Source organism: Equus quagga, chromosome 1 (genome assembly GCF_021613505.1).
Source record: "Equus quagga isolate Etosha38 chromosome 1, UCLA_HA_Equagga_1.0, whole genome shotgun sequence".
NCBI lineage: Eukaryota > Metazoa > Chordata > Mammalia > Perissodactyla > Equidae > Equus > Equus quagga.
This window is the reverse complement of record NC_060267.1, coordinates 62651609-62677847: the sequence shown is the minus strand read 5'-3', so window position 1 is coordinate 62677847 and position 26239 is coordinate 62651609. Positions and strand designations below refer to the sequence as shown.

Sequence of the window (26239 nt, the reverse complement as noted above, 5' to 3'; positions counted from 1 at the left end):
GCTATGAACATTTGCCTGCAAGTTTTTGTTTGAACACCTGTTTCCAATTCTTTTGGGTATATACCCAGGAGTGGAATTGCTGACTCATATGGTAATTCTATGCTTAACTTTTTGAAGAATAGACAAACTGTTTTCTAAAGCAGCAGCATTTTACATTCCTATTAGCAACGTATGTGGCTTCCAATTTCTCCACATCCTTGCCAACACTTGTATTTGTTTTTTTTCTTAATTCTAGTCATCCTAAAGGATGTGAACTGGTGTCTCACTGTGATTTTGAAATGCATTTCCCTAACGACAAGTGGCGAATATCTTTTCATGCACTAGCTAGCCATTTGCCTATCTTCTTTAGAAAAATGTCTATTTAACTCCTTTGCTCATTTAAAAACTGGGTTATTTACCTTTTTGTTATTGAGTTATAAGAGCTCTTTATATGTTCTGGATACTAGCCTCTTTTTAGATATATGATTTGCAAGTACTTTCTTCCATTCTGTGAGTTGTCTTTTCACTTTCTTGATAGCGTTCTTTGATGCACAAAAGTTTTAAATTTTGATGAAGTCAAATTTATCTGATTTTTTGTTTTGTTGCTTGTGCTTTTGGTGTTATACGGAATTTGAGATTTTACCACCTAGACAAGATCAATGGATAGGGAGAAAGAAGGATCTGAGGAGAAAGGGAATAGTGATGGCTTGAGGTCTCTATCTCCAGTGCAAACAGAAGATCTGAGCATTTACCTGCTTTACATAAGCTTCTTCAGCTTACATATATACATATATATACACATATATATATGTATATATTAGTGGAATATTTCTGAAGATTAGCTGAATATTAGTGGAAAGCTTCAGTGTGCCAGGTTGTTCTAAAAACTAGTCCTAAATGGTATATGTAGTAATTAGAACTTAACGTTTTCTGGTTTCAATTAAATTTTATTTGCAATAAAGAAAAAAACATACATTTTTGGAAAAGCATGCAATGTTTCTTTTCCTCCATTTGCCACTCTTTTGGGAAGTCAGAATTGGACCAAATCCAAATCCATTGTCTATTGGGTGGCAGGTCATCCACACTGAAAGAATATTCCATGGAAAAGATAGCCAAGCTCACTCATACCAGCCTTGGTACCAGGTGCTGTATTTGCCTGAGGCCACACAGCAAGACTTGAACCCAGATGTTCTCATTTCAAATCTAAGTCTCTGTCCCCCAGGCCATGCGTCTAAAGTCAAGTCGGATCATCATCTAGTGGTCTCTCTTGATTGGAACTACTATTACTACTAGCTGGCATCATTTTCGGAAGTTTTCTATGTGCCAGGCATTGTGCTGAAAGTCTTTACATCTAACTTTCCCAACGACCCTGGAAGTGATTCCGTAATTATCTTCATTTTACTACTGAACACACTGAACTCAGGTTAAATAACTTGTTCAAGGTCACGCAGATGCTAAGTGTCAGACTAGGACTTAACCCAGGTTGACTCCAAAGCTCATATTCTGAACCACCAAGCGAAACTATTATTTTAAAGATGACCAAGTCCTGAAAAACTATCTCTGCACCGACCCTCGTCCCAAGTGTCAAGCAGGCAGGTATTCCCGGCCCTGACGCGTGCGCAGACTCCACCTACCGCCCCTCCCTTCCTCCCGTCCTCCTCAAATTGCGCAGGCGCGCTCCCCCTCCGAGGCTGCTGGGTGGAGCCGGCGCGGAGGCGGGGCCGGCGTCGGGCGGGGCCGTGGGGAATCGCGTCAGTGCGCCACTGCGCGTGCGCGGGGCCGGAGCCCTGGTCCTCAGAGGAGGCCGGCGATGGCGGCGGCCGGGGGTGCTTCGCCGGAGCCAGCGGCTGCGGAGCAGCCGGCGGAGCTGCCTGCCTCGGTGCGGGCGAGCATCGAGCGGAAGCGGCAGCGGGCGCTGATGCTGCGCCAGGCCCGGCTGGCGGCCCGGCCCTACCCGGGGGCGGCGGCGGCTGCGGCTACCGGAGGTTTGGGCCCTGGGCGGCGCCTGCCGCTTCCCTCTCCTGCGGGCCCGTGCCGCGTCGCGGCTGTGGCATCTGCGCGCGGACCTTCCCGTCGTCCCAGGGGGGAATGTGCTCCGCGGGCCTTGTGGAAGTGGGCTGTCCAAGAGCCCGGGCGATTCCGCGTAGACCCAGGCCTCCCGGCCCCGGGCCGGCCTCCCTCCCCCGGGCGGTCCCTGCGGTCCCCTGCGTGGGGATGCAGCGCCCTCGCCGCCGGGAGGTGCCGGGCAGTGCCGGCCGGCGCCTCAGCCTGCCTTCCGGTTCTTTTCCCGCAGCGCCCCACCAGCCCCAGGGTGGCCCTTGTACACAGCTCGTGGACTTGTGACTCGTTCAGTAGTAATCCTGCCTCTGCTCCCTCGCCGTGCATTCAGCAGGCGGCGATTGAGTGCATATTCCGTGCTGGCACAGTGCTTGCTCGTGCTGGGCGTCCCGAGGAGCAGCCGGACGTTAGCTACGGCCTTCGTGGGCTGACAGTAGCACCTGGTGTGCTTCACATTTTTCAGATTAGCTAGTTTGATTCTCACAGCTAACGTGGAAAATAATTAGGGCAGAGTTGCATATCCGTGTGTCACTGCGGTGGTAATTGAGGACCGGAAAAGGAAGGGGGCTTGCTCAGGTTCATCCCAGCAAGTGCACAGGCTCATCGTGGCCAGAACTCAGGTCATTGACATTGGGTTCACGGCCTTTCCTTGCCCCCGGCTACCTCTGCTGTACTGGCATCTCTCACCCTTAGGAAGAAAGGCTTTTATTCTTGTGTCTGGATCCTCTTGTCTGAATTTCATCTTTCCCTTCTCTCAGGGCAGCTCTTAGCTGCCTGTCTGTCATGTATTTGTGTACGTACGTATGCGTATATGTATCTACCTATCATGAAATTCTCCGCTGGGGTCAAGCAGTAATCTCCCTGGAGTACCTAAAATATCGTTAGGTTGACACGCAGTTCTTCAGGATTGCCTCTACGACTTGAAGCACATGTGTTCCTAAAGCTGTATCTTATACTGTGTGAATAGTTGAGCACGGTTCAGAGCTGTGCATGCGCTACCCCTTTTCGTCAGCCAGAAGTAGGGCAGCGTGAGAAGAGTCTGAGGCTGGCTGCATGTCTTTATACTCATACTGACACTGATTCTGCAAGTTCCAGCCACCTTTTTTTTTTTTAAAGATTGGCCCTGAGCTAACATCTGTTTCCAATCTTTTTATTTTCTTCTCCCAAAAGCCCCCCAGTACATAGTTTTATATTCTAGTTCTGAGTGCCTCTGGTTGTGCCATTTGGGACGCCACCTCAGCATGGCCTGATGAGCGGTGCCACGTCTGCGCCCGGGATCCGAACCGATGAAACCCTGGACTGCGGAAGTGGAACATGCAAACTTAACTATGCGGCCACGGGGCAGCCCCTCCAGCCACTTTTACTGGTTCTCATCTTTTCTGCTTTCTAGTGGTTTTCTTTTTGTTCCTGTCTCAATTTGAGGCATTCTGGAGTCAGGACTGAAAATTGTTTGTTTGCATTGATTAATTCATATTCATGCTTCCATAATGGTTTCTAGATCTGTACTAAATGGCTGTGGAACAGGGGTGCAAAGTAGAGCATAAACTGGTATTAAACTTCTGATCATGGAAAGCAAGGTAGATTGAATGTTCTGTAAGATTTCTTAGGCAGTTACCCAAGAACTGAACCGTGTTGTAGCATTGCATATGCCTGCTGTCTTTGAGAGTTAGGTGGGTGCTGAGATTTTTATCTTTGCAGTACTTTTATTTCAATGTGCTGTATAATTTTCATGTTCTGTGTGTGCTGTGACATTTGCCGTGCAAAAGACTGAGAAGAACCTGCTTAGAATGTGGTGCTAAGGGCCTGGGGAAACATAGCAGCAGACAGAAATTGGGCTTTGTTTTTGGCATGATTTAGCATTGTTCAGGATCCTGCTCAAGTTATAGCCTTGACTGCACCAGCTTCTCTTTTTTTCTTGCTGAGGAGGATTAGCCCTCAGCTAACATCTGTGCCAACCTTCCTCTACTTTATATGTGGGTCACTGCCACAGGGCAGCTGACGAGTGGTGTAGGTCCACACCTGGGAACCACACCTGGGAACCAAACCTGTGAACTTAGGCTGCCAAAGTGTAGCACGCCAAACTTAACCACTAGGCCACAGGGCCAGCCCCTCCAGCTTCCCTCTTAATTCTCATTGCCCTCACAGTCATTCCGGTCATCTGCTACACTATTCGTGAAGTCAATATTCTGGTAGATTCATCTCTTTCTATCCATCCAGTGGCTATTCATGGAATGCCTAACTGTTTCTTAGAACTAGAGATAAAAGCACTGTCTATTGGAGGGATAGAGAGAGATGAGCAGGCAATAGAGGATAGAGTATGAGAACTGCTGTTGACAGTAGAAACAGGCATCTTATCTAATCCCTTTATTTAACAGAGGAAGAAATTGAGGCCAGAGAATGGGAGTAACTTAAGCAAGATGATACATATTAAATTTCCTATAAATTATAAAATGACTTATAACATGCATTAACATGTAAAATGCACTCGTCTGAATTTTACCTCTGTAAATGCTCATGTGAACACCACTGCGATCAACATAGACACATTTTCAGAACGTTAGAAGGTTCCATAATGGCACTTCCTAGTCAGCTTCCCACACTCAGAAGTTCCTACTGTTCTGACCGTTTGGTTAAGATTATCTCCTTTTGAACTTCCTGTCAATGGAATCGTGCAATGTCTGGCTGCTTCTGCTCGACGTGATATATAAGAGATTAATCCACGTTGTTGCACGTGGTGGTAGTTTGTTTATCTGTAATATTCTTTCATATTGTTAGACCACAGTTTTTCCATTTTCTCTTTGATGGCTATTTGAGTTTGCAGTTTGGGGCCATTATGAAGAAGACCTTTGCGAGCATTCTTGTGTATGTCTTTTGGTGGACATGTGCACTCATCTCTGTTGTGTATATGCCTAGAGATGGAATCGCTGGGTCGTAGGGGAGGTGTGTGTTTAGCTTTAGTAGATATTGCCACACAGTGATTGTAGCAGTTTAAAATCTCACCAGCAACGTATGAGAGTTCCGGTACTCCACACCCTCACCATTTGAAATTGTCAGTCTTTTTTATTTTGGGTATTCTGGTAGGAGTGTAGTGATACTTCATTATGGTTGTAAGTTGTATTTTCCCAATGACTAATGATGGTGAGAACTTTTTCATGCCCTTACTGGCTATTTGGATATCCTCATTTGTGAAATCCCTATTCAGATCTTTTGCCTGTTTTTTTTTTTTTTTAATGTTGGGTTGTCTTTCACTGATATATAGGATTTCATTACATATTCTGGGTATAGTCCTTTGTCAGATAGACATGTTGCAAATAGCTTCTCCCAGTTTGCATCCTGTCTTTTCACTTTCATAATGGTGTCTTGTGATGAACAGAAGTTCTTATTTAATCAAGGACAGTTTAGCAATTTTTTCTCTTATGGTTAGTACTTTTTGTGTCCTGTTTAAGAAATTTTTGGCTACCTGAAGTTCTTGAACTTATTCTCCTATGTTTTCTTCTAGAAGCTATATTGTTTTAACTTTCACATTCAAGACTATGATCCATTTAAAATTTTTTTGTCTATATTATATGAAGTAAGGTCAAAGTTCATTTATTGAAAAGACCGTCTTTTTATCACTGTTTTGTAGTGGCACCTTTGTCATAAATCCCAGCACTATTTATTGAAAAGATTATCTTTTTCCCATTGAATTGCCTTGGAGCCTTTGCTATAAATTAAATGACCAAATATGTGTAGGTCTATTTCAGGACTCTTTCTTCTATTCCATTGGTCTCTTTGTGTCAGTTCCACAATGTCTTTAATTGCTGAAGCTTTACAGTAAATCTTTAAATCTGGCAGTGTAAATCCTCCAATTTTGTTCTTCAAGGTTATCTTGGCTATTCTACATTCTTTGTATTTACATATACATGTTAGAATCAGCTTTTCTGCTCCTACCTCACCCCCCTCCCTACCGACCCCCACAACCGTTGGGGTTTTGACTGGGATCACATTGAATCTTTAGATAAATTTGGGGAGAATTGACATCTTTACAATATCGAGGCTTCCAGTCTGTACCTGGTGTACTTCTCCATTTATTTAAGTCTTTGATTTCTCTTAGTGGTGTTTTCAGTGTGGAGGTTTTACACCTCTCTTCCTAGGTGTTATTTCTTAATTTTAATTGTAGCTTCTTGTGGCCATCCTACATATGTAATCACATGATCTGTGGCTAAAGACCCTTTTACTTCTTCCCCGCATTTATGCCTGTTGTTTTCTTGCCATGTTACACTAGCTGGGACCTTCAGTGTAACGTTGGATAGAAATGGTAATAGTGCACATCCTTGTCTTCTTTGATATATATGAAATTTGAACAGAGTTCCTGTTTATGCACAAGGGAACATATGGGCTCACCTAGTTCAATTGTTGACCACTTTTTTTTGTTAATGATGCTTTATTTCACCCATTCGTTTCTGGTTGTTTGCTTTTTCCTTCTTCTTCTCTCCTAAGCTCCCCGGTACATAGTTGTATATTTTAGTTGTGAGTGCTTCTGGTTGTGGTATGTGGGATGCCGCTTCATCATGGCCTGATGAGTGGTGCTATGTCCGTGCCCGGATCTGCACTGGCAAAACCCCAGGCTGCTGAAGCGGAGCGTGAGAACTTAACCACTGGGCCACGGGGCCAGCCCCAGTTGTTGACCACTTTTACTTACTTTTTGTAGGTATGGCTAATGTAAAAGCAGCTCCAAAGATAATTGACACAGGAGGAGGCTTCATTCTGGAAGAGGAAGAAGAAGAAGAACATACAATTGAAAAAGTCGTTCATCAACCAGGTAAAGTGTGTTTTCGGAAAATTAGTATCTAGATTGATCATTTTGAGTGACACGCATAATTCTTTGCAAGGTGATGTTAAATAATGCCACACTTATTTTAGTCAGTGAGCAGATTAGTTTTATAAGAGTGATAAAGTTTGGCAGCTTTGCTAGCAGATTAAAAATTAAACAGATTAGGCAATGATTAATTTAACTTGTGGTTTGTGTACTTAGGTTGACGCTCTCTGTTGTTTTATAATGGCCAGGGACAGCCAATATATTGACTGATAGAATAAACACTCAAAATCATTTTGATAGGTTGAAATGAGGAGCTAGAACCCAAGAGATAAAACTTAGAACATTCTTTTATTTACATTTGGAGGAAAAAGTGGTTTACAAAGTATAAGATAGGGAGACCTGGCATAAAAAGAATATAATATTATTTAAGGTTAAAGTTTTGGTAAATCACTTAGACATATATATTCTCTGGGTGAGGATACTTTCACACTCTTTGAAAAAGATGGTTTTATTTGATCGTAAGTTTTATAGCCAATAGTGTAATATAACAGCTTAAAAAACCCACTCCAGTTTCAGCCGCAGCACCGGAAGTGTTGTGTATTCATCAAGGTTGGCAATAGTCCTGTTCTATTCTGTGTGTGTCTAAACTGTTGTTTTCAGAAGCTGACACTTGAAGGACTAAAATATTTTTCAGTTTGGGTGCCATATTTTAAGAGGAATATGGACATGGACAAGTGTACAGGCCCAAAACAAGGTTGTCAAAATGGACATCTTGAAATTGACATGTGAGGAACAGTTGTCAAAGCCGGTCAGATTTAACTTGAGAACACTTCCAGCTGCCTGCTAATGCAAGAGTCATCGACCTAAACACTGGCTAGGAGAACTTCAGACTTACTGAGAGAGCCAGTTGTGTAGGATCAAGATCTTTAGCGAGGTATTTGAAGTCCTTAAAAAAAATCTAGCTTTGCCCTACCTGGAGTAGTTTCTTTGCTGATGTTGAGGATGTGTAGCTAAGGACAGTCTCTCCTCTCCAGAAGTTTACAACCCAGTGGCTGAGACAGATGAAGAGGAGGAAGCTATCGGCTCTGTTGGTAGTCGGTGGGACAGAGGGAGAGAAAAAGTTTCCCATTTGAAAGTGCATTCTGTCTTTTCTCTCCTCTACTGTTGCCTTGTTCTTTACTGCTTTTTTCTGTGTTATGTGTTAGTGCCTGTCTCCCCTGTCTGTGAACACCTGGGACTAATCTCCCTCATACTCTCAGCAGTGCTGTGGTAGGCCGAATAACGGCCCCCAAACATGTCCACATCCTAATCAGCCTGGAACCCGTGAATATCTTACCTTACATAGTCAAAGGGACTTTGCAGATATGATTAAGCTTAAAGACATAGAGATGGGGAGATACTCTGGATTATCTAGGCGGGCCCAGTGTAATCACAAGGATCCTTAAAAGTAGAAGAGAGAGGCAGAAGGTGGGGGGGATGTATTATGGAAGAAGCCAGAGTGATGTGAGAAGCTGCTGTTGCTGGCTTTGAAGCTGGAGAAAGGAAGTCATGAGTCAGGGGTTGCAGGCAGCCCCCAGAAGCTGGAAATGGCAAGGTCATAGATTTTCCCCTAGAACCTCCAGAAGGGAGGCGGCCCTGCCGACACTTGACTTTAGCCCCCTGAGACCTGTGTCACACTTACAAAGTGGGACCTGTAAGATAATAAACTTGTGTTATTCTAGCCACTAAACTGGTGGCAATTTGTTACGGCAGCAAAACAAGTCTAACACAAGCACCTTAATGTGGTTTGTGTTCAAGTACTTGATGAGTTGGTAGTTTTTTTCCTTTATATTACTTCCTTTTTCTTTTTTCCTCTTAAAAAATGTTTTTAGATAAATATAAGATTAGTTAATCACAGTTTTGTCTTTTATGTAAGTGTATTTGTGTCAGGCATAAAATACCTGCCAGTAAGCTAATAAAGTAGAGAAAACTGTATTGTTCTGGTGCCGAAAAGGAAACGTAAAGACTTGCTCTTCCTTCCTTCAGGACCCGTTATGGAGTTTGATTATACGATATGTGAAGAATGTGGTAAAGAGTTTATGGATTCTTACCTGATGAACCACTTTGATTTGGCAACTTGTGACAACTGCAGGTACTTCTTTTATTTCAGACAATGTTCTCAATTGCTCAAGTTTAATGTTTGCATATAGGTTTAGGGCAAAACAATAATTCGATGCATTTGGGTTTAACATTTTCTTAGTAATTATGATTTTTGTCTTGGGAGTTTCCTAAAATTTCTGTGGTTTTTATTTGCCAAAGAAATAACAGGAAGCCTGTGCATATCAAAGTTATGATAGGCCACATTAATAGGAAGGATGCCCCTGCCTCTGCCATAGTCCTTTCCTTTCTGCTGGCCTGGGTTGGTTGGTTGGTTGGTTTGTTTTTACCATCTCTCAGTAGCAGGTTCCTAACCCTGCCCTTCCTCCAGCCCCCGAGGATCTCCCTGTTTCTGACTTACTCCTGTGTGTGTTGACACCTTGGTCAGAGGACTGGGGCCTTCAGTGAGAGGAGGGGGTGAAAGCTGTCCAGCTACTCCTCTGGGATTCCCCAAACGCTTCTTTCCCTTCATTTTTCACTCTCCTGAACAGGCAGGGAAGAGAATAAATGAGGGAAAAATCACATTCTTCTGTCATTCTTTTTCTTCTTCACCTAGACTTTATCTTCTTTTTATATCACCCCAGAATAATCCTTCTCACTCCACGTGGTTCTCCTGTCCCTACTGTTTACCTCAGCCAAGTCCTGTGTTGGGGTCTTTCACACCTCAGATCCTCTCTTGGATTCTTACCTAGCCCTCTTATCTGTTCCCTGTTTCCACTTCTTGTACCTCGAGCCCTAGATCAACTCCTCACCTGCCTGGAGGACCTGCCGTTTCAGAGTTCCTGCTGCAGGCATTGGGGGCATCACCATCGACTTGTTGCTGAGTAGGATCTTTAGAAGATAGAATGGGAGATGTCTCTGGTCTCCTGATCAGATCTGTAACTGGAAATGCTCTGGCACCCATTGGAATTATAAATCATCAACTCTATTCCCATCGACACACAATGTCATTGATGTAGTTGAGGTCCACAGTATTCTTGTTCTCCTTAAAGTACAGATAGCTTTTGGGAACTGAATTTCCACATATAATCTTTTTTCCATGAGAAAATGGAAGCAACTGATGTATCAATTTAAAGAAAGTTGTGTAGTGGTCTGGAAAAAATATACTTCTTAAATTTAAACATAGTTAGGAACACAGCCCTCCATTCTGTTTCCTTTTGACATCTTCAAAGATTATAATTTAGGTACAGTGTAGTTTACCTGTCCCCTCTTTTAGTTTATACTTCCAAATTATTTAGCTTTCTTAAAGTTATTCCCAATTTTAAGTCTCTTCTCCCTGCACTATACCTCCTCTTCAGTATTCACCATTTCAGTAAAGGCCAAGTTCATTCATTGGCTGTTTCTCTTCTATCCCATGTTTAATTCCAGGTCCGTTTGTCTGTTCAAATCATATCCTAAACCCATCCACTTTTCACGCTGTGTCCCGCTGCTTACCACCTCACACTAGCCCACCATCAGCTCCTGCCTGGACCACCAGAGTAGTAGTCTTCTAACTGGTCTCCTCCCCCTACTTTTGCACTGTTAGTCTCTCCTGCATATAGCATTTTACTCAAAACTCTTTAATGGTTTCTAATCCATTTAGAATAAAGTTGTCTTCATCATTGCTTACCAGGCCTCTGCTTGTCTCTGACTTTACTTCCCATCACTCCTCACCATCCCTTAAAGCGTTCTAGTCACACTGGCCCTCTAGCTGTGAGCTCCAGTTCCAAAGCACACTCCTGCCCTCAAGTCTTGGCACTTGCTGTTCTCTCTGCTAGGAATGTTCTTTCTCAGCTATTCAGAATGTGCTCTGGCTTCTTAAGGGCCCCACACAAATGTCCCCTCATCAGTGGCCGTCTCTGATTACCCAGTCCATCTGAGAAATTTTTTTTTTTAAAGCTTTTTTTCTTTTAAAGACTAGCACCTGAGCTAACAACCGTTGCCAATCTTTTTTTTTTTTTTTTTTCCTGCTTTATCTCCCCAAACCCCCCCGTACATAGTTGTATATCTTAGTTGTGGGTCCTTCCAGTTGTGGCATGTGGGACGCCGCCTCAGCGTGACCTGACGAGCAGTGCCATGTCCGTGCCCAGGATCCGAACCCTGGGCCGCCGCAGCGGAGTGTGCAAACTTAACCACTCGGCCACGGGGCCGGCCCCTATCTGAGAATTTCTATTCCTTTACCATGCTTTTATTCCTTTATAGCACTTTTATCTGTCATTATGTTTACTTATTGGCTGTCTTCTAACTAGAATGTAAGCTCCATGAAAACAGGCTTTGTTTTATTCTTTGTTGTATTCCTAGTGCCTTGAACAGTAGCTGGCATGTAGATGGAAAACAAATGAATGAGGAGAACTATGTAATTTACTGTGTCTCCATTTTTGCCTTGGGTTCGAAAAAGCTTAGAGCCACCTGGAAATTTGCTGTGTTGGGGCAGTTGGACCTTGCGTATTTATATTCCTTATATCCTGCCCATCCTGATTTTCTGCTTTAATTTATATTTTCTTACTCACTGAGTCTTAGTTCTCATTTATATTTGCTGTACTCTTATAAGTCCTTTCAAATCCTTTATGAAAAGAGGGACTTTAAATAAGTAGAGAAGAAATTCTTCAAATGTGAAATGACGTGGATCTTCTGCTGATATAACTTCTCAGAATAAGTAAAAGAGAAAGTATTTTTTGTTAGAATTTTTGTGCTGCAAATTTGACTAGAATAGGCAGGAAGAGTTGTCAGAAAAGTATTTTATATGTTCCTTTTGGCATGCATGCCCCTAGGTTGTTGGGCTATTTGAAAACTTAGTTTATGTGAAATAACTAACTTATATAATGGGCTTAATTTGTTTTCAGAGATGCTGATGATAAACATAAGCTTATAACTAAAACAGAAGCAAAACAAGAATACCTCCTGAAAGACTGTGATTTAGAAAAAAGAGAACCAGCTCTTAAATTTATTGTGAAGAAGAATCCTCATCATTCACAGTGGGGTGATATGAAACTCTACTTAAAATTACAGGTCTCTAACAAGTTATATTCAGTCATTTTAAACTCTGGGTCAGGTGAAGTTTTAAAAATGAACTCATTATAATTAGTTTTCACTTACAGAGAGTAAAAAGCTCCCTTTCATTTTGTTGTTTTACATGAGTCATAGTCATACATAATGACATTTAGTAATATGTTTTCTTATTTTGCTTTTTGGTGTGGCACTTTGGAGCAAATATGGCACCATTGGGTGATGTTAGTACAGTTCAGAAACTAAGAGAGCTTGGAGTAAGAGTCGGTCCTTGTTTCCCTGCACATCCATCCACTCTCCAAAGAAAATCTAAAAAACAAGTTGAAGAATTTCACAAATGCCTAAAATCTCACTCCACCTGGGAAATACTCATCTGGAACCCTGTCGAGTGCCCGTGTAACTCTAGTGTGTCTCTGAGCAGATCTCAACCCCTCTTGCTGCAGTTGTGTTATAGGTGTGCTGAGTGTTACCCCCTGAGCGCCTCAGGCGGCCGGAGTGCTCAGGATGCTGCTGAGTCACAAGCAGCCTCCTGTGTCTAGCCCAGAATGGTACACATAATATTCTTTTTGCGCCATTACATAAAAAATATTGGGAGGCATTGCTTTAGAGCACAGTTTGAATTAGAATATATGAGAAAGTACTAGTATCTTCAGATAAAATTAAGAAGCCACATTGTAAAATCAAACACATACTGAATTTCATTAAATATAAGATGCTATCAATTAGAAGATTCATGTGAAAACAATGAATCAGAGAAACAGTTACAGTCAGAGGACAGCTTTCCTCTTTACAATCAAATTCAGCATACATTTCCTGATGGTTTCATAGGTTTGCATAGAGGGATTATTAGAGTTGGTTCTTATCAATATTTAAAATCTTTTAAATTTCAAATATTTATAAAATTGCACTTGAATTAGATCATTCTTTGGTGCCTGTGGAATTAATAATTATAACTTTATAATATTTTACAACTCTGAATCACAACTAATTTAAACATGGATTCTGTCTTGTAGATTGTGAAAAGGTCTCTTGAAGTTTGGGGTAGTCAGGAAGCATTAGAAGAAGCAAAGGAAGTTCGACAGGAAAACCGAGAAAAAATGAAACAGAAGAAGTTTGACAAAAAAGTAAAAGGTAAGAGGCTACATTAATGTGATGGACTGTGTTTTACTGCTGAAAGCCTTTAGCTAAGTTCTTCCTGTTTAAACATAGGATGTCATCAATAGATTGGAATTTTTTTTTTTCATAGATTGAAGAAAAAAAGACTTAGGTTTGCTCTCAGTAGGTTGGTGTTTGAGCTGTCAGTGCAAACCTCACGGTACTGCAATTCTAAGAGGCATGTAAGCGCTCATCCTAAAGTGCATCATAGTTTTATATAGGAACAATGGTAGGATCAGGGATGGATCCCTGGTCAAGGATTTGGCATCAGTTCAATCTTAAATAGGACCAATAATGTTATAAAAAGCAAAGATATCCACCAGCAAACCTCTCCAATTGCTTAAAATGAAAAAATCATGCCTAAGTCTTAGTCATCTAATTTAGCAGTTAGAAGAAACCTTCTAGTGTCAGCTAGTCTAATCACTTTTATTTTATATATGAATAAAAGACAAAGAAAGGTAGAGTGACTCGTTACATAGATAGTTATGAGAGAGTTGGCACTGGAACCAGCCTTTCATGTCTGAAAGTCTGCAAGGTACATTCCTCCTTCTGTCCATACCTCTGTCTATCCACGTGACTATCATTCCTTTGTCCATGTGTCTCTGTATTTATTCGTCTGTGCATCCATCCACGTGCGCCTATGTGCGTAAGTCTGTCCATTCATCCACCCATCCATCAACACATCCACTAATTCCTGAGTGTCAGCTATGTTCCAGGCACTGTGCGAACATCAGTGCTGGAGTCGTAGCTTGTCAGAAGAGAAGGACTGGTACACTTAAAGTCATAATAGCGTGTAGTAAGTATTGTGATAGTGATGGACACAGGGCGCTGCAGGAGCACAAAGAGCACTTTTTCCTATATCACAGAATCCCTAAAAAGAGTCTTAAAAAGTAGGCATGGGTGTTTTTCATAAAGTAACTGTAGAGTGCCAGTGTGGTGTAAAGTATATGTAGGTAGCACCTATTTTATGCATATACAGGGTTCTACATATACTAAATGGATCCATTTAAAAAGAGTGTCTTAACCATAATAAATACTTTCACTTATGTTTTTAGGATTTAGAAGAGGTTTTGGAGGGTGAAAGAAGATAGCTCAGATGTCTTAACAAATGAAAAACCAAAAAAAAAAAAGGAAAATTGAGTGTAAGCCTGCCTTGTTTCTTCTTTGTGAGGGGATTTCCCCCTCTTTTCATTACTAAAGTAATTCAGGTGCAGTGAAGAAAAGTTAGAAAACTACAAAGAACTTCTACTCTATGATTCTACTGTAGAGACAATCGATAGTAACATTTTAATGTCTGGTTTTTCAGTTCTTTTCTATGGACAGACCCTTTAGAAATATTTTTTATAAAAATGGAAGTACTGTTGGACATTTTTGAAGGTTATCAAGACAAGCCTGTGATAAACATCTTTATAGGCATCCTTATATAAGTTAGAGTTACTTAAGATATCAATGCCTAACTCAGAGGGTAGGCACACTTTATGTGGAGAGGTTTCCTATAGCAAACTATGCCATAGAAGAGCGTTTCATTGAAGAGTCTTTCCAAAGTGAGCCACTGCTGCACTGCTGCCTTCAAAAATTCTTGCAAGAACCACCTGAGAGGATTTGGAAAGACTTCATTGGAATTTGGTCCTTTTCTTTCCTCTTTTTGTTGTTCTACCCCAGCCCTTCCTCTCTTCCAACATCAAGGAGAGCCTTGAAGGATAAAGTAACAAAAAGCATCTTAAGGGTGTGAGAGAAGAGGGCATATTTAGAGGGTCATTCCCTATGAGCCTAGGGTTTCGTTAGCCTCAGCTGCCTGCCCCACCTCAGTACTTCCCCTCTCTGCCGCCGTAAACCACTTTCCTGGTGGCGTTGTGATACACACACAAATACATGGATAAAAGAACTAGAAACTTGTACCTGCAAAGTGAGGAAACATTTCAAGAAGGAAGGCTATCTGTAATTTTTTATTAGATAGTATTTCTGTAGTTTGGTCAAGACGTCATCTGAAGGTGACTAAATTCCTATGATTTGACTAACAATAAAAGATTATGGCATCTGTTTTATGCTTTTTTCTTTAAAAATTCTATTAAGGGAATATAGATGAAATGTTAGTATGAGTAAAATGTTTCTTTTAAGATTTACACAATTTTTATAGGTATTTTAAAAGAAATATAAACTCAGATATAATTGGCTGTTCTCACTCTACTGTCATGCATCACTTAACGACAGGGATACGTTCTGAGAAATGTGTCGTTAGGCAATTTCATTGTTGCGTGAACCTCAAAGCCTGCACTTACACAAACCTAGATGCTATGGCCTACTGCACACCTCAGCTCTGTGCTACTGATCTTACGGGACCACCAGTGTACATGCGCTTGGTTGTTGACCAAAATGTCGTTATGCGGCACGTGACTGCATTAAATTGCTGCTATTAATCACGAGTTAAGCTACTATAGATTTTCCTCATCCTTGAGGAATTCAAATTTACTCTGAATTTTTTTCTCAGAACTTTTTTTGGAATTTTTTCCACAAGACTGGTTTCTTTAAGTTCATTTCTTGTTGGGATGAAGCATGTCTTTTGAGGAAATTTTTCCCGGTGGTTACATGAGTGGTATATTTTCTAAGTCCCTACAAATTTAAGAATGTTTTTCTGTTTCTTCTGCATGTGAAAACCTGAGTTCTCTCTCAGTTGTATAGACATTACTCCATTGTCTTCTGGTGTGTAATGTGCGAGGTCAAAGCGATGCCTTCTTTAATTATGGCTTCTTCTCGTTGATTTACTTTAGAGGTTGGTGGATATGCTCCTGTCCTCCTGAATAGGCCACAAAGGGCTGAGAGTGGAGGAGACACTGTAGAGAGTAGAAACAAGGAGCTTACTATGCAGTTTGCCCAGAAGGCTCAGGACAGAGGGCAGTAAAAGCAAGTCTAAACGTTTTTTAGTTGAAAAGAAATTGGAACCTGGTTCCTCTTGGTCTTCTGATTTTGATCCACAAAGAAGCTGACACAAAGTTTACTTCTTTATGGAAAGGTAAGAGATTACATTTACCTGCTTTTAGAATATGATCTACTTTAGCAATTTGAGAAAGAATTGATCTTACTATAGAAGAAAATTATCAATAGTGTAAGATATAAAAATATAGACAAGGTGAAAGACAAGAAAGAACTTTCTTGTCAGCAAATTCAAATTGTTCTAGAGCTCTTAGATCCCAGAAGGCAGAAGTAGAGATGACGGCATCGCTGCTGCCCGGTTTACCTGGAGTTCAAAAAATGCACTATGTGTTGGCTTTGATATTGGATGGGAACTTTCCATAGTGCAAATACACAGAACGTCTTGGGTTTGCATGCCTCCTTTCCACAAATAAGGTGGAGATAGGGTTTTTCTTTAAAAGTTATAGGGTAGTCCCCCATATCCAGTGGAAGTCTGAAACCAAGGATAGTACTGAACCCTATCTATACGACGTTTTCTTCCTACACATATATACCATGATAAAGTTTAATTTATAAATTAGGCATGGTAAGAAAGTAACAATAACTGATAATACAATAGAACAATTATAACAGTATTCTGTAATAAAATTTACATGAATGTGGTCTCTCTCTCAAAGTATCTTACTGCATTGTACTCACCCTTCTTGTGATGATGTGAGATGATACAGTGCCTAGGTGATGAGATGAAGTGGGCGGAATGATGTAGGCATCGTGACGTAGCTTTAGGCTACTCTTGACCTTCTGAGGAGATGTCAAGGAGGATGATCCAGCTATGATGATGTCGGTGGTTGAATGTCAAGAGCAGACACTGTTGATGGTTGGGGATCCAACAAAGGGTGATTCACGTCCTGGGAGGGATGGAGGGCCACGGTGCATGAGATTGCATCCTGCTACTCAGCAGCACACAATTTAAAACTTAGAGTTTATTTCTGGAATTTTCCATTTAATATTTTTGGACTGCACTTGACCACTGGTAACTGAAACTGCAGAAATTAAAACCCAGATAAGGGGGAACTACCGTACTCAGCTTTCTCTTAGTACTGGTAGAGGTTTAGCCTTCTAAAAAAACGGAAAATTAATCTTCATTGTTTGTTACTCTGCACTTTTCCCACCAAAAGAAGTGGGTAAGAAAATCCTATTTTGGGGGCCCTTCTGAGTTTGTGGACATTTCACGTCCTGGGCCTGTGGTTGTATTTATGACTGTTTTCAGGCTTCTCTCGGAGAGTGTGAAGGACACAGCTTCCTGTTGCTCTGCTTCAGTTTATGGAGGACAAAGTCAGAGCAAAGCATCACGTGTTCCTTTGTCATTTCCTTGTGACTTTTCCTGTGTCACACTGCCCGCCCTCCCATCAGGTATTTAGGGGCATCTGGTCTCCCTCAGCTAGTTCTCTGATAAGTTTACCTCATGAGCAGCATTGGGCTTCTGTGAATACAGGCTGCCTCTTTTGCAAAATGAAGATATTAAGCCAAATAAAGTGCAAGTTTTAGAGGGTATAAAATAAATTTTTCACTGAAACACAAGGATTTACGGGAAATTTTTTTTTTTAATTCTTAACTTCTTTGGGTAAAAGGTATAAGCAGTCTCTAAAGATATCGTTAGCAAGACTGGTTGCCATGAACATTGTTACAAATTTCCAGGAGAGGCAGTCCCCAGCTTTCCGGGTTGTGAAATTCTCGGCCAGTGGGGCTCGGAGGATGTAACACGGTGGCCAACTCTTTGGCTCTCTGGCTTCAGTCAGGCTTTCAGGGCCGCTTGGCTCCACCCTCCCAGCCCAGGGCTTCCTCAGCTCTCCAGGGCCTGTCACCCTTTCTTCCACTCCTCTGAAGTCTCTGACCTTTCTGCCTTCCTCTTCTCATTCTTAGCAGTAGGTAGTTGACCTCTACTTTACAGTGTTTTAAGTGCTTAAATGAAGTAATGTGAAAAACTTTTTAATCTTTATTTAAACAAATTTGTGATTTCACCAGATGTTGACATTTTGCCAGTTTGCTTTTCTCTCATTCATACACACGTTTTGCTGAAGCATTTAAAGTTAACATTGCAAACATTGTGATTCTTATCAATACTTCATGGTCTCTCCTAAAAACAATGGCATTCTTTTACATAACTAAAAGACGACGACACTCGATAAATTTAACATTCCTGTAATGCTGTTATCTAGTATATAATCTATATTTATCTTTCCCCACTTGTTCCAGTGTCCTTTATTAGTTGTTGGATCCAGGGGCCAGTCAAGGATGATGCGTATCTTGTCTCTTCTTCTTTAGCCTTTTTATCTTTCATGATGTTGGCATTTTTGAAGAGTCCAGGCCACCTGTTTTGCGGGACATCCTTCCGTTTGGATTTATTAGCAGCTTTTTTCCTCACGATTAGATTCAGGTCAGACATCTGTGGTAGGAATACTTGCTGGTGGTGTGTCCGAGTGCGTCACGTCAGGAGACACAGGTGTCAGTTCTCCTCTGAGAGACAGTCCATTTGACTGCTTCATTAAGGCCGTGTCCGCCACATTTCTCCGTCGTAAAGGAACCCTCTTCCCTTTGTAATAAGATGTCTGTGGGGCGACGCGGACACAACGCGAACATCTCATTTCTTAAGTTTCACCCAGTGGTTTTAGCACACCAGGGTGATTCTTGCCTGAGTCACTTCTTATTGGGGTGGATTAAATGGCGATTTCCTATTTCTGTTATTCTTTCTACAATTATTTGGCTTCTTTTGGAAAGAAGTTCCTTTTTTAGTACCATCTGGATTCATGGCTTCTACACAAATCACTTACAGTCCATTCCTGTCATTATTCATTTTGATGCTCAAATTGTCCCAAATTTGGCCAGTTGAAGCCCCTTCAAACTTGCTCCTGTCTTTTTTAAGTTTTTATTTGGAAATAATTTCAAATTTACATAAAATTGCAAGGATGAGAATAGTACAAAGGACACTCATATATCCTCTACTCAGATTTACTTAACACTTTCTGCTGTTTGCATTCTTTCTCTCTCTATATACGCACACACGCATTTTTTTCTGGACTGTTTAAGAGTAGGTTGCATACATCATCACCTTTGCCCCTAAATACTACAGTGTATATTTCCTAAGAATAGGAATATTCTCTTACAAAACCGAAGTAGAGTACTCATCTTTTTATCTAATCTGTCATCCATATTTTAGTTTTGTTAGTTGATTCAGTAATCCCCTGTATAGTTTTTCATTCTAGTACAGGATCCAGTTCAGAATCAGGTATTGGCTCTAGGTACCAAGTCTTTCTAAATTTCTTTCTTCTGGAATATTTTCACAGCCGTTATCTTTTATGACGTAGACATTTTTGAAGAAGTCTCTTTCCTTCCTCTGCCCTGCCTTTTTAGAAGTGTTTTTTCATTTGGGGCTTTTCTGATGTTTCCTGATGGTTGGGTTCAGGTTATGCATTTCAGGCCGGGGATGGTACATAATTGATGTGTCTCAGGGCATCACATCTGGAGGCGTATGATGTCCATCTGCCCTCAATGGTGATGTTATTGTTTTTGATTTGATAAGCGAAAAAAAATTGTAAGACCCTGCACATATCTTGCTTCTCGTTAACACTTCTCCCTAGATTTAGCCTCCATCTGTGGGTGGTTCTTGTCTGAACCAGTCTTTAGTATGATGGTTGCAAAACTTGTTTTCTAACTTCAGTGTTCCCTCTGCATTTAACCTTTGGGAAGTCAGCATTCTTCAATATCCTTTTCCTCCATTTGTTTAGTATTGGTGTGCATGAATTCATTCCTGTTCTTCTCAATGGCTTTTGGTTCATTTCTGTCCTTAATTATTTTGGCACTCAACTTGCCTCATATTTGGGCCAACAGGAATTTCTTCAAGCTACCTCTGATGGCTTTTTGACATGTCATTCATTGAGCACTCCTTTCTGCTTTCTAGCACAAACACACGTTTGTCTATATTTTTGTCTTCATATATATATATATATATATATATATATATATATGTAAATTAAAACCTTGAGTTCACACTGATATACCCAGTTCTAACCCCAAATTTTAGGGTTTCTTCTAGTTTTCTCCCTTTCCTTATTTGTAACTCTCTTCCCTGACAGAAACCTGATTCCCATGATGTTTAGTGTAGTTATGTGCTGAGTGCCCCTGGATGCGACTGATTTCCCATCAGGTCGCTGCCTCCTCTGCAGGGACACCCTCTTTACCCTTCTTGGGCTCCCCCTGCCTACCACGGGTGCCTGCTTTATTATGGCTTTTAGGACTGGATTGTTCAGGAAGGGAAAGAAGGGCAAGAAAATGACAAACATCAGTGTTTTTAATAATTCCTTTCTAGCACAGGTTTTTCCAGGAGTGTCTAAAATAGTAAAGATTTGGCTTTACTCTTGACTAACTGAAGGATGGGAAGAAAAAGAGATAAAGTCTGTACAAAACCTATGTTCATTTATGACCAGCTATGGCTAGTGAGCTAGATTTTTTAGAGCATTCTTTTAGTGTTAAGAAAATAATTTTCTTCTCTCTCTTGCTAAGTTTGCATAATGCTCACATTCGGCAGCGGTTAGCTTAGCAGTGACTGAGATGCAGTCAGATTTTGAGAGATGTTCTCAGTGGGGCAGTTGTGGTCAGGATACCTTACATCTGAACAAAATTGAAAAGTAGGTATTAGAACTCAAACAGGAGACATCTTCCTGTCATTATCTGAAACCATGAGGCATCTGTGCAGTTCTGGTCAGCATATCATTTATGGCTTATTTAGAACATGTCCTAAGGTAAAATAAAACAATAAAAGGCATTCCAGATATGTCTAGAAAAATTAGAGTTCTTCAGAATACGAGAGGCTATAGGAATAAAGACTAGAGTTTGGATAAACATCATTTTCCCCCTAGGTTGGAAACTGTCTAGAGGTGTACACATGAAAATAAAAGATAAAGTGCTTTTCGTACTGGAGGGATGAACAGGCAGCACGCTCAGTGACTAAGAACAGGGACCTTAGCTCCACTGTGCCTGTGACACCAACTGCTTGACCTTAGGCACAACTTAAGTAACTTCTGTGCCTTAGTTTTCTCGCCTGTCATTGTACTTATCTCAGAGTTGTGAGGATTAACTGTGTTTATACACAAAGTGCTTAGTACAGTGCCTGACACATACCCTAGTGTGTGTGTTTATCCTCTTGATGTAATACAGGCTGAAAATACAAAGACTCAAGCAGCATTTGGTACTACTTATCATAGATCTAAAATGGATAAAAGAAAACGTGTGATTACTTGGTATACATTGATTTTTATGGTTGAGATTATAGAAGTAATTGTCATACTCTCCCTTAGGTAGTCAAAGACAGTGCTGGGCTCCATGGATCACTGGTCAGAATAGAAAAATGTAAATAATTAGTGTTGCTTTTTACTCAAACTAGAAACTGAGAAGTTATTAGCTTGTTAATTTCCAATTAACACTAAGGATTTGGTTTCTTCAGATAATATGCAATGTGAAGTTTTAAAATGTGATTACTCAGTTGCTTTTCAAAGCATCCAACATAATTCTCTTCTTTGTAAGATGCTATTTTAACATGATGTAGTGGGAAAAGTTCTAAACATTGGAAATGAATGGCCTGGGTTCACATGCTATTTCTGCTCAGTTTCCCTTCCTACAAAATAAAAGGAAGTAAAATAAAACTCTGGTTCTTTCCAGCTCTTAGTAGTAGGTGAGTCTTATATTTAGGTTGTGCCTTGCAATAATCATTAGCACCCCCTCTCCTAGAAGAGTGCTCCCATTTTATAGGATAAGGAATAGACTTAAGGGCAGTTGCACAAGCACTTTTTCTAAGATGAAACATCAGTACAGTAAGAGTTCTTGGCTTTCTAGTTTTCTTGCAAGCAAAGCTTTACTTGCCTCTTGTAGAAGTATTTCCTGACTTATTTGGAACTTAAAAATGCTCCTTGTCCTCAGTCATCCAGCTGACTCCCCTCTCCTCCTGTGGCATCCCGTTTTCCATGGTCAGCTGCTGGAACAAACCCTGTTCTTTTACTCATCTGAACTTGGCTTTTCGCTGTCCCTCTAACTCACATACCCAATATTTCTGAATCCCCCATTTCACACGACTTCAACAATTGGCATGAATGATGTCACAGGCCAAACTGGTAAGGTAAGAAAGTACGCTGGCCAAGTATGTATAATCAGTTTTGATTTGTTATAAAATTAAGGTATAAACCATATTTGGTTTAAACACACAACACACACAGCTGAAAGGCTGATGGATTTTTGGATTCAGCCGAATAGCACCACTGAAACTGGCTTTTATTTTTTTTCTTAGAATTACGGCGAGCAGTCAGAAGCAGTGTGTGGAAAAGGGAAACAGTTGCTCATCAACATGAGTACGGACCAGAAGAAAACATAGAAGATGACATGTATCGGAAGACTTGTACTGTGTGTGGCCATGAACTGACATATGAGAAAATGTGACTTTTACTTAAGCGATCTGTTTTACAGTGTTTTGTATTTAAATAAGGGAAGTTTAGATTGGTCCTGTTCAAAGTTAACCACAATGTAACATGTCCACAGATGAATGAAACCCTTGTGTAAATAATGCTTCAGTAATAGCTATGTGCTGGCTTGGGAGCAAGTTTAAGTCTGGCAGGTCAGCTGTGGATAAAATACTGGGTCTGTGATCGTTTTTTTTCTACAACAGGGATGGGAGCTGAGTGGTAGAGTAGGTTCAAAAGTGTTAGGTCAGAGCCAAAGTTGAGAACTAAGAAACCAAGGCAAACCCTACACTGAGGCAGGAGGAAGAGCTTGTAATCAAGGCAAAAGCTGGCTGAACTGGATTCTCACCCCAAGAACCAACAGGGATGGTGGCAGACCACTGCACCCCAGGGGCTGGGCCAGGTCTCCAAGTCAGGGAGCTACTGCTGGGACAAATCCTGACCAACAGTAGGACTAAACAATGAGCTGTGGGAGCCTGACCCTAACATTAATTTCTAGATAGCTCTCTTCAAAGACGGATTCAAGTGGAAACCAGCTATACTGTTTGTGGATCAAAGGTGCTGACGGTAAGTTTATCATAACCTGCTGTCGTTTCCTGAGCACTTACCTTGTGCCAGGCGAGCACTGTGCTGAGTGCCTTCCAGGTATTCTCATTTAATCCTGGGAGGGAGGGCCACTCGCTTCTGTGCTTATTTAGCACTTCTAAAGGAAGTGAGAACCTACAACCTGACATCATCCAGACATCTGGATCAAATTGAGCTAGCCAAATTTTCCCCTATCTTGTCAAAAGGATCACAAGGTAGTCACAGCTAGTAAGAGGATTTGATCCCATGAGCTTGATTATAGGGTCTATGCATTTTTTTTGGACAAAAACAAATTCAAGTTAAAGTGGATATTTTCAAGTTGTTCTTTGACATGACTTATCCTACTGCTACAAATAGAAGAAAGAGGAAGTGTATACATTTTTCTTTCTAGATCGATCAGCTCTTGGAGTTTATGCTTGAAGAAAGGTGAACGTCAAAACAAGTCAAACCCAAATAGGCTTGAGACTATAATTACTAATTGTTCTCTGTAGGAGTATTCAATACAGAAATGCTTAATCTATTTATCGTGTGTTGGTTTATTTAATGTGGTATGCTCAATACTGCAGCTCAGTAAAAACTGATCGGAATGGGCAGCAACACCTTCCTGGGACAAAAAAAGCTTCCAGCTTGGTGATAACAGAGTAACTAGGGGTTCAGCTGCTGACAACAGCATTACTGCACTGGGAGATAACGAGCCCTTGAGCCACACAGATCTAGGTTCAAATTCCACTTCCTAGCTGTGGACCTTGGCTGAGTTACTCCATGGGCCTGTTTCATCTGTCAGATGTGCATAATAATCCATTTCTCAAAGGACTGTTGTGAGAATTAAGTACGGTGAATTTGTAGCATCTGGCATGTAACAGCCACTCGATAGCATGTTATCATCCAGATCACTATAGTTACAGACTTGCCTAGCTGACATATGCTTCTCTTCACTCTTCACCGTCATCAATTTGAGACAGTCCTGGTATCCAGATATCACTGACAGCCAATCTGCTCTACCCTCTTTCCTCATCCTTCATTTTCAGGTATAATTACAGATTAGTAAGTTATACAAATCACTACTAAATACTTTCCAGGAAAAGCAAGCAAACTTATCTTCATATGAACTGCTGTCTGAAGAATTCCTGGAAGGGAGATTTAGGATCAAGGAAAACAAAGTATATGTTCACTTTGACAAAAGCAAGTTAAATGGCATCAGTACTGTTTAAGAGAATATAGCTTTATTGTAAGGTATGATGTACAGTGACATGCCATTCTTTTGTCTGTGTGAGCTTCATTAGTGGGAACTCAACTGCTGAATGTTTGCTCTTGCACCTCTATTTCTTTGACATTCCACCTCTAGTTCAGTTTTCCCTTATACCTCGCTGTCAGACTGGGACAAGGCAGGGTCACATCTGTGAACAGTCGTTAGAAGCAACCATTTACACATGAAGAGAAGATCCAAGAGAAGGGAAGTGAAAACCTAGAAATTCTTCTAGGATTTGGATCAAGTGTAACTAGCCAAACTTTGCAATACATTGTGAAAGATTACAAAGTTTAGAGTCAAAGTTACTAAAGCCTTAACTGGTTAGCCTTTGGCTTCTTGAGGACAGGAGCCATTTCTAACTAATTACATAGTTTGTGGGAAAGAGACACAATAAACAAAAGAATATTTAGCCAAGAACCTGGGTGACTAGTCCCCTTTCTGCTAGTAACTTGTCATGCAACCTTAACCTTGTGAATAATTACTTCTTGGCTTAAATGGTATGGTATTTAAAAATCTATTCCCATCTATCGAGTAGACTATATTCTGCAGCCACTAAATGTACAGTAAACCAGAGACCACATATCAATATGGGAAATGCTGAATGCATTATAAACTTAGGATGTGTTAAGTTCAAAAAAGATACTTATGTTATACAAATGCACAAAAACACCACCAGTTGTGGGATTACTGGTAAACTTGTTTTCTAAAGTTTAATGGAAAAAGTCTAAAACTGCTAGAAATTTGGAATGTCAGATAATCCCTTATACCTGTATATTATCTTACAATGTACTCTCATTTATTATCTTAGTTATGCCTCAACACCATATAGGAAACAGGCTCAGGAATTAGTAGTTACTTGGACCAGCTTCCAGAGAAACAAAATCCAAACCTACATCCAATTCCAAATGTAGTTTTGGCCAATCTAGCTACTTCTGGTTCCACTTTAACATGTAACTCACTATGTGACCGTGGACAAATGTGTCTCAGAGACTAGAGGCAATGACCAGATGCTCTAAGATAATGGTTCCCAAACTCATCTGCACACTGGAATCAACTGGGGAGTCTTAAGAACTACCCATCATGTCTGTCCCCTGCCCTCAAGGACTGTAGTTTAATTAGAAAAATAACTTTAAATTTAGATTCCCAGGTGATTTATGTTCAGACAAATTTGGGAACTGCTATTCTAAATAGTAACACTCTTATAATAACAAGTAGTGTTAAAATACTACACTTAAAAATATTTTGAAGAGAAAATTTCAAATGGAGGTAAGTACACCTTCAGTAAGAAATCACCAACTTTAAAGTAGACTGAGATGATAAATCATGAAATACCAAAGTTTACAAAACATATTTTTAGTTTTATTTCAGCCATGTTAGGTTACCCATGAGCTGTGAAGAGCTATGCTACTTGATAAGAAACCCATCAGTTCTATTTACTACTTTGTAAGCTTGACCTCTAGTGTTTCACAAACCTCAAATCAGTTATCTTTTGTGCCTTAAGGAGAAAAAATAGCAATCAGAAAAGTTGTATCTGTCACATATATAGTACATCCTATGGTCACTGTCACATTATTGTCATTAGGGAATATTTGCTAAAGGTAATCAAAGCCATATTCTTTACTGTCCTCCCCGTTTCCTTTGATAAGTGAAAGGATGCTACAAGCAAGCAAGCATTCAAACCATCAAAAATAAGACAAGTTATTTTGAGATTTAAAAAAAAATCTTGACATGAGGGGAAAACAACAACCCTTAGGCCTGCAGGGCACAGAACTGCTGGAACACAGCCAGGATATGAGGGTCTAACTCAGCAGTGAAGAGCAGGTTCTCCAGGGTCACCATGTACTGCTGGATTATCTGGTGATGCTGCGGACACAGAAA

The 26239-nt window shown here is 40.7% G+C and overlaps 2 protein-coding genes across 3 annotated transcripts in view; one reads left to right on the top strand and one right to left on the bottom strand.

Annotated features, from left to right (window-relative positions):
• The first annotated feature begins 1742 nt into the window (after window positions 1-1742).
• XPA (XPA, DNA damage recognition and repair factor) lies at window positions 1743-23632 on the top strand. The gene is made up of 6 exons (XM_046657708.1): window positions 1743-1964; window positions 6728-6838; window positions 8861-8966; window positions 11794-11959; window positions 12970-13087; window positions 22359-23632. Exons 1-6 carry the CDS (start codon window positions 1790-1792, stop codon window positions 22505-22507), a joined length of 825 nt encoding a protein of 274 aa, XP_046513664.1. The 5' UTR covers window positions 1743-1789; the 3' UTR covers window positions 22508-23632.
• Window positions 23633-25698: 2066 nt separating this feature from the next.
• NCBP1 (nuclear cap binding protein subunit 1) overlaps window positions 25699-26239 on the bottom strand; it is a 48739-nt gene continuing 48198 nt past the window's right edge. For both annotated transcript variants that reach the window (XM_046657105.1, XM_046657194.1), the window contains one exon: window positions 25699-26224. In XM_046657105.1, coding sequence (XP_046513061.1) covers window positions 26111-26224 — 114 coding nt within the window. In that variant the 3' untranslated portion in view covers window positions 25699-26110. The remainder of the gene's footprint in view (window positions 26225-26239) is intronic.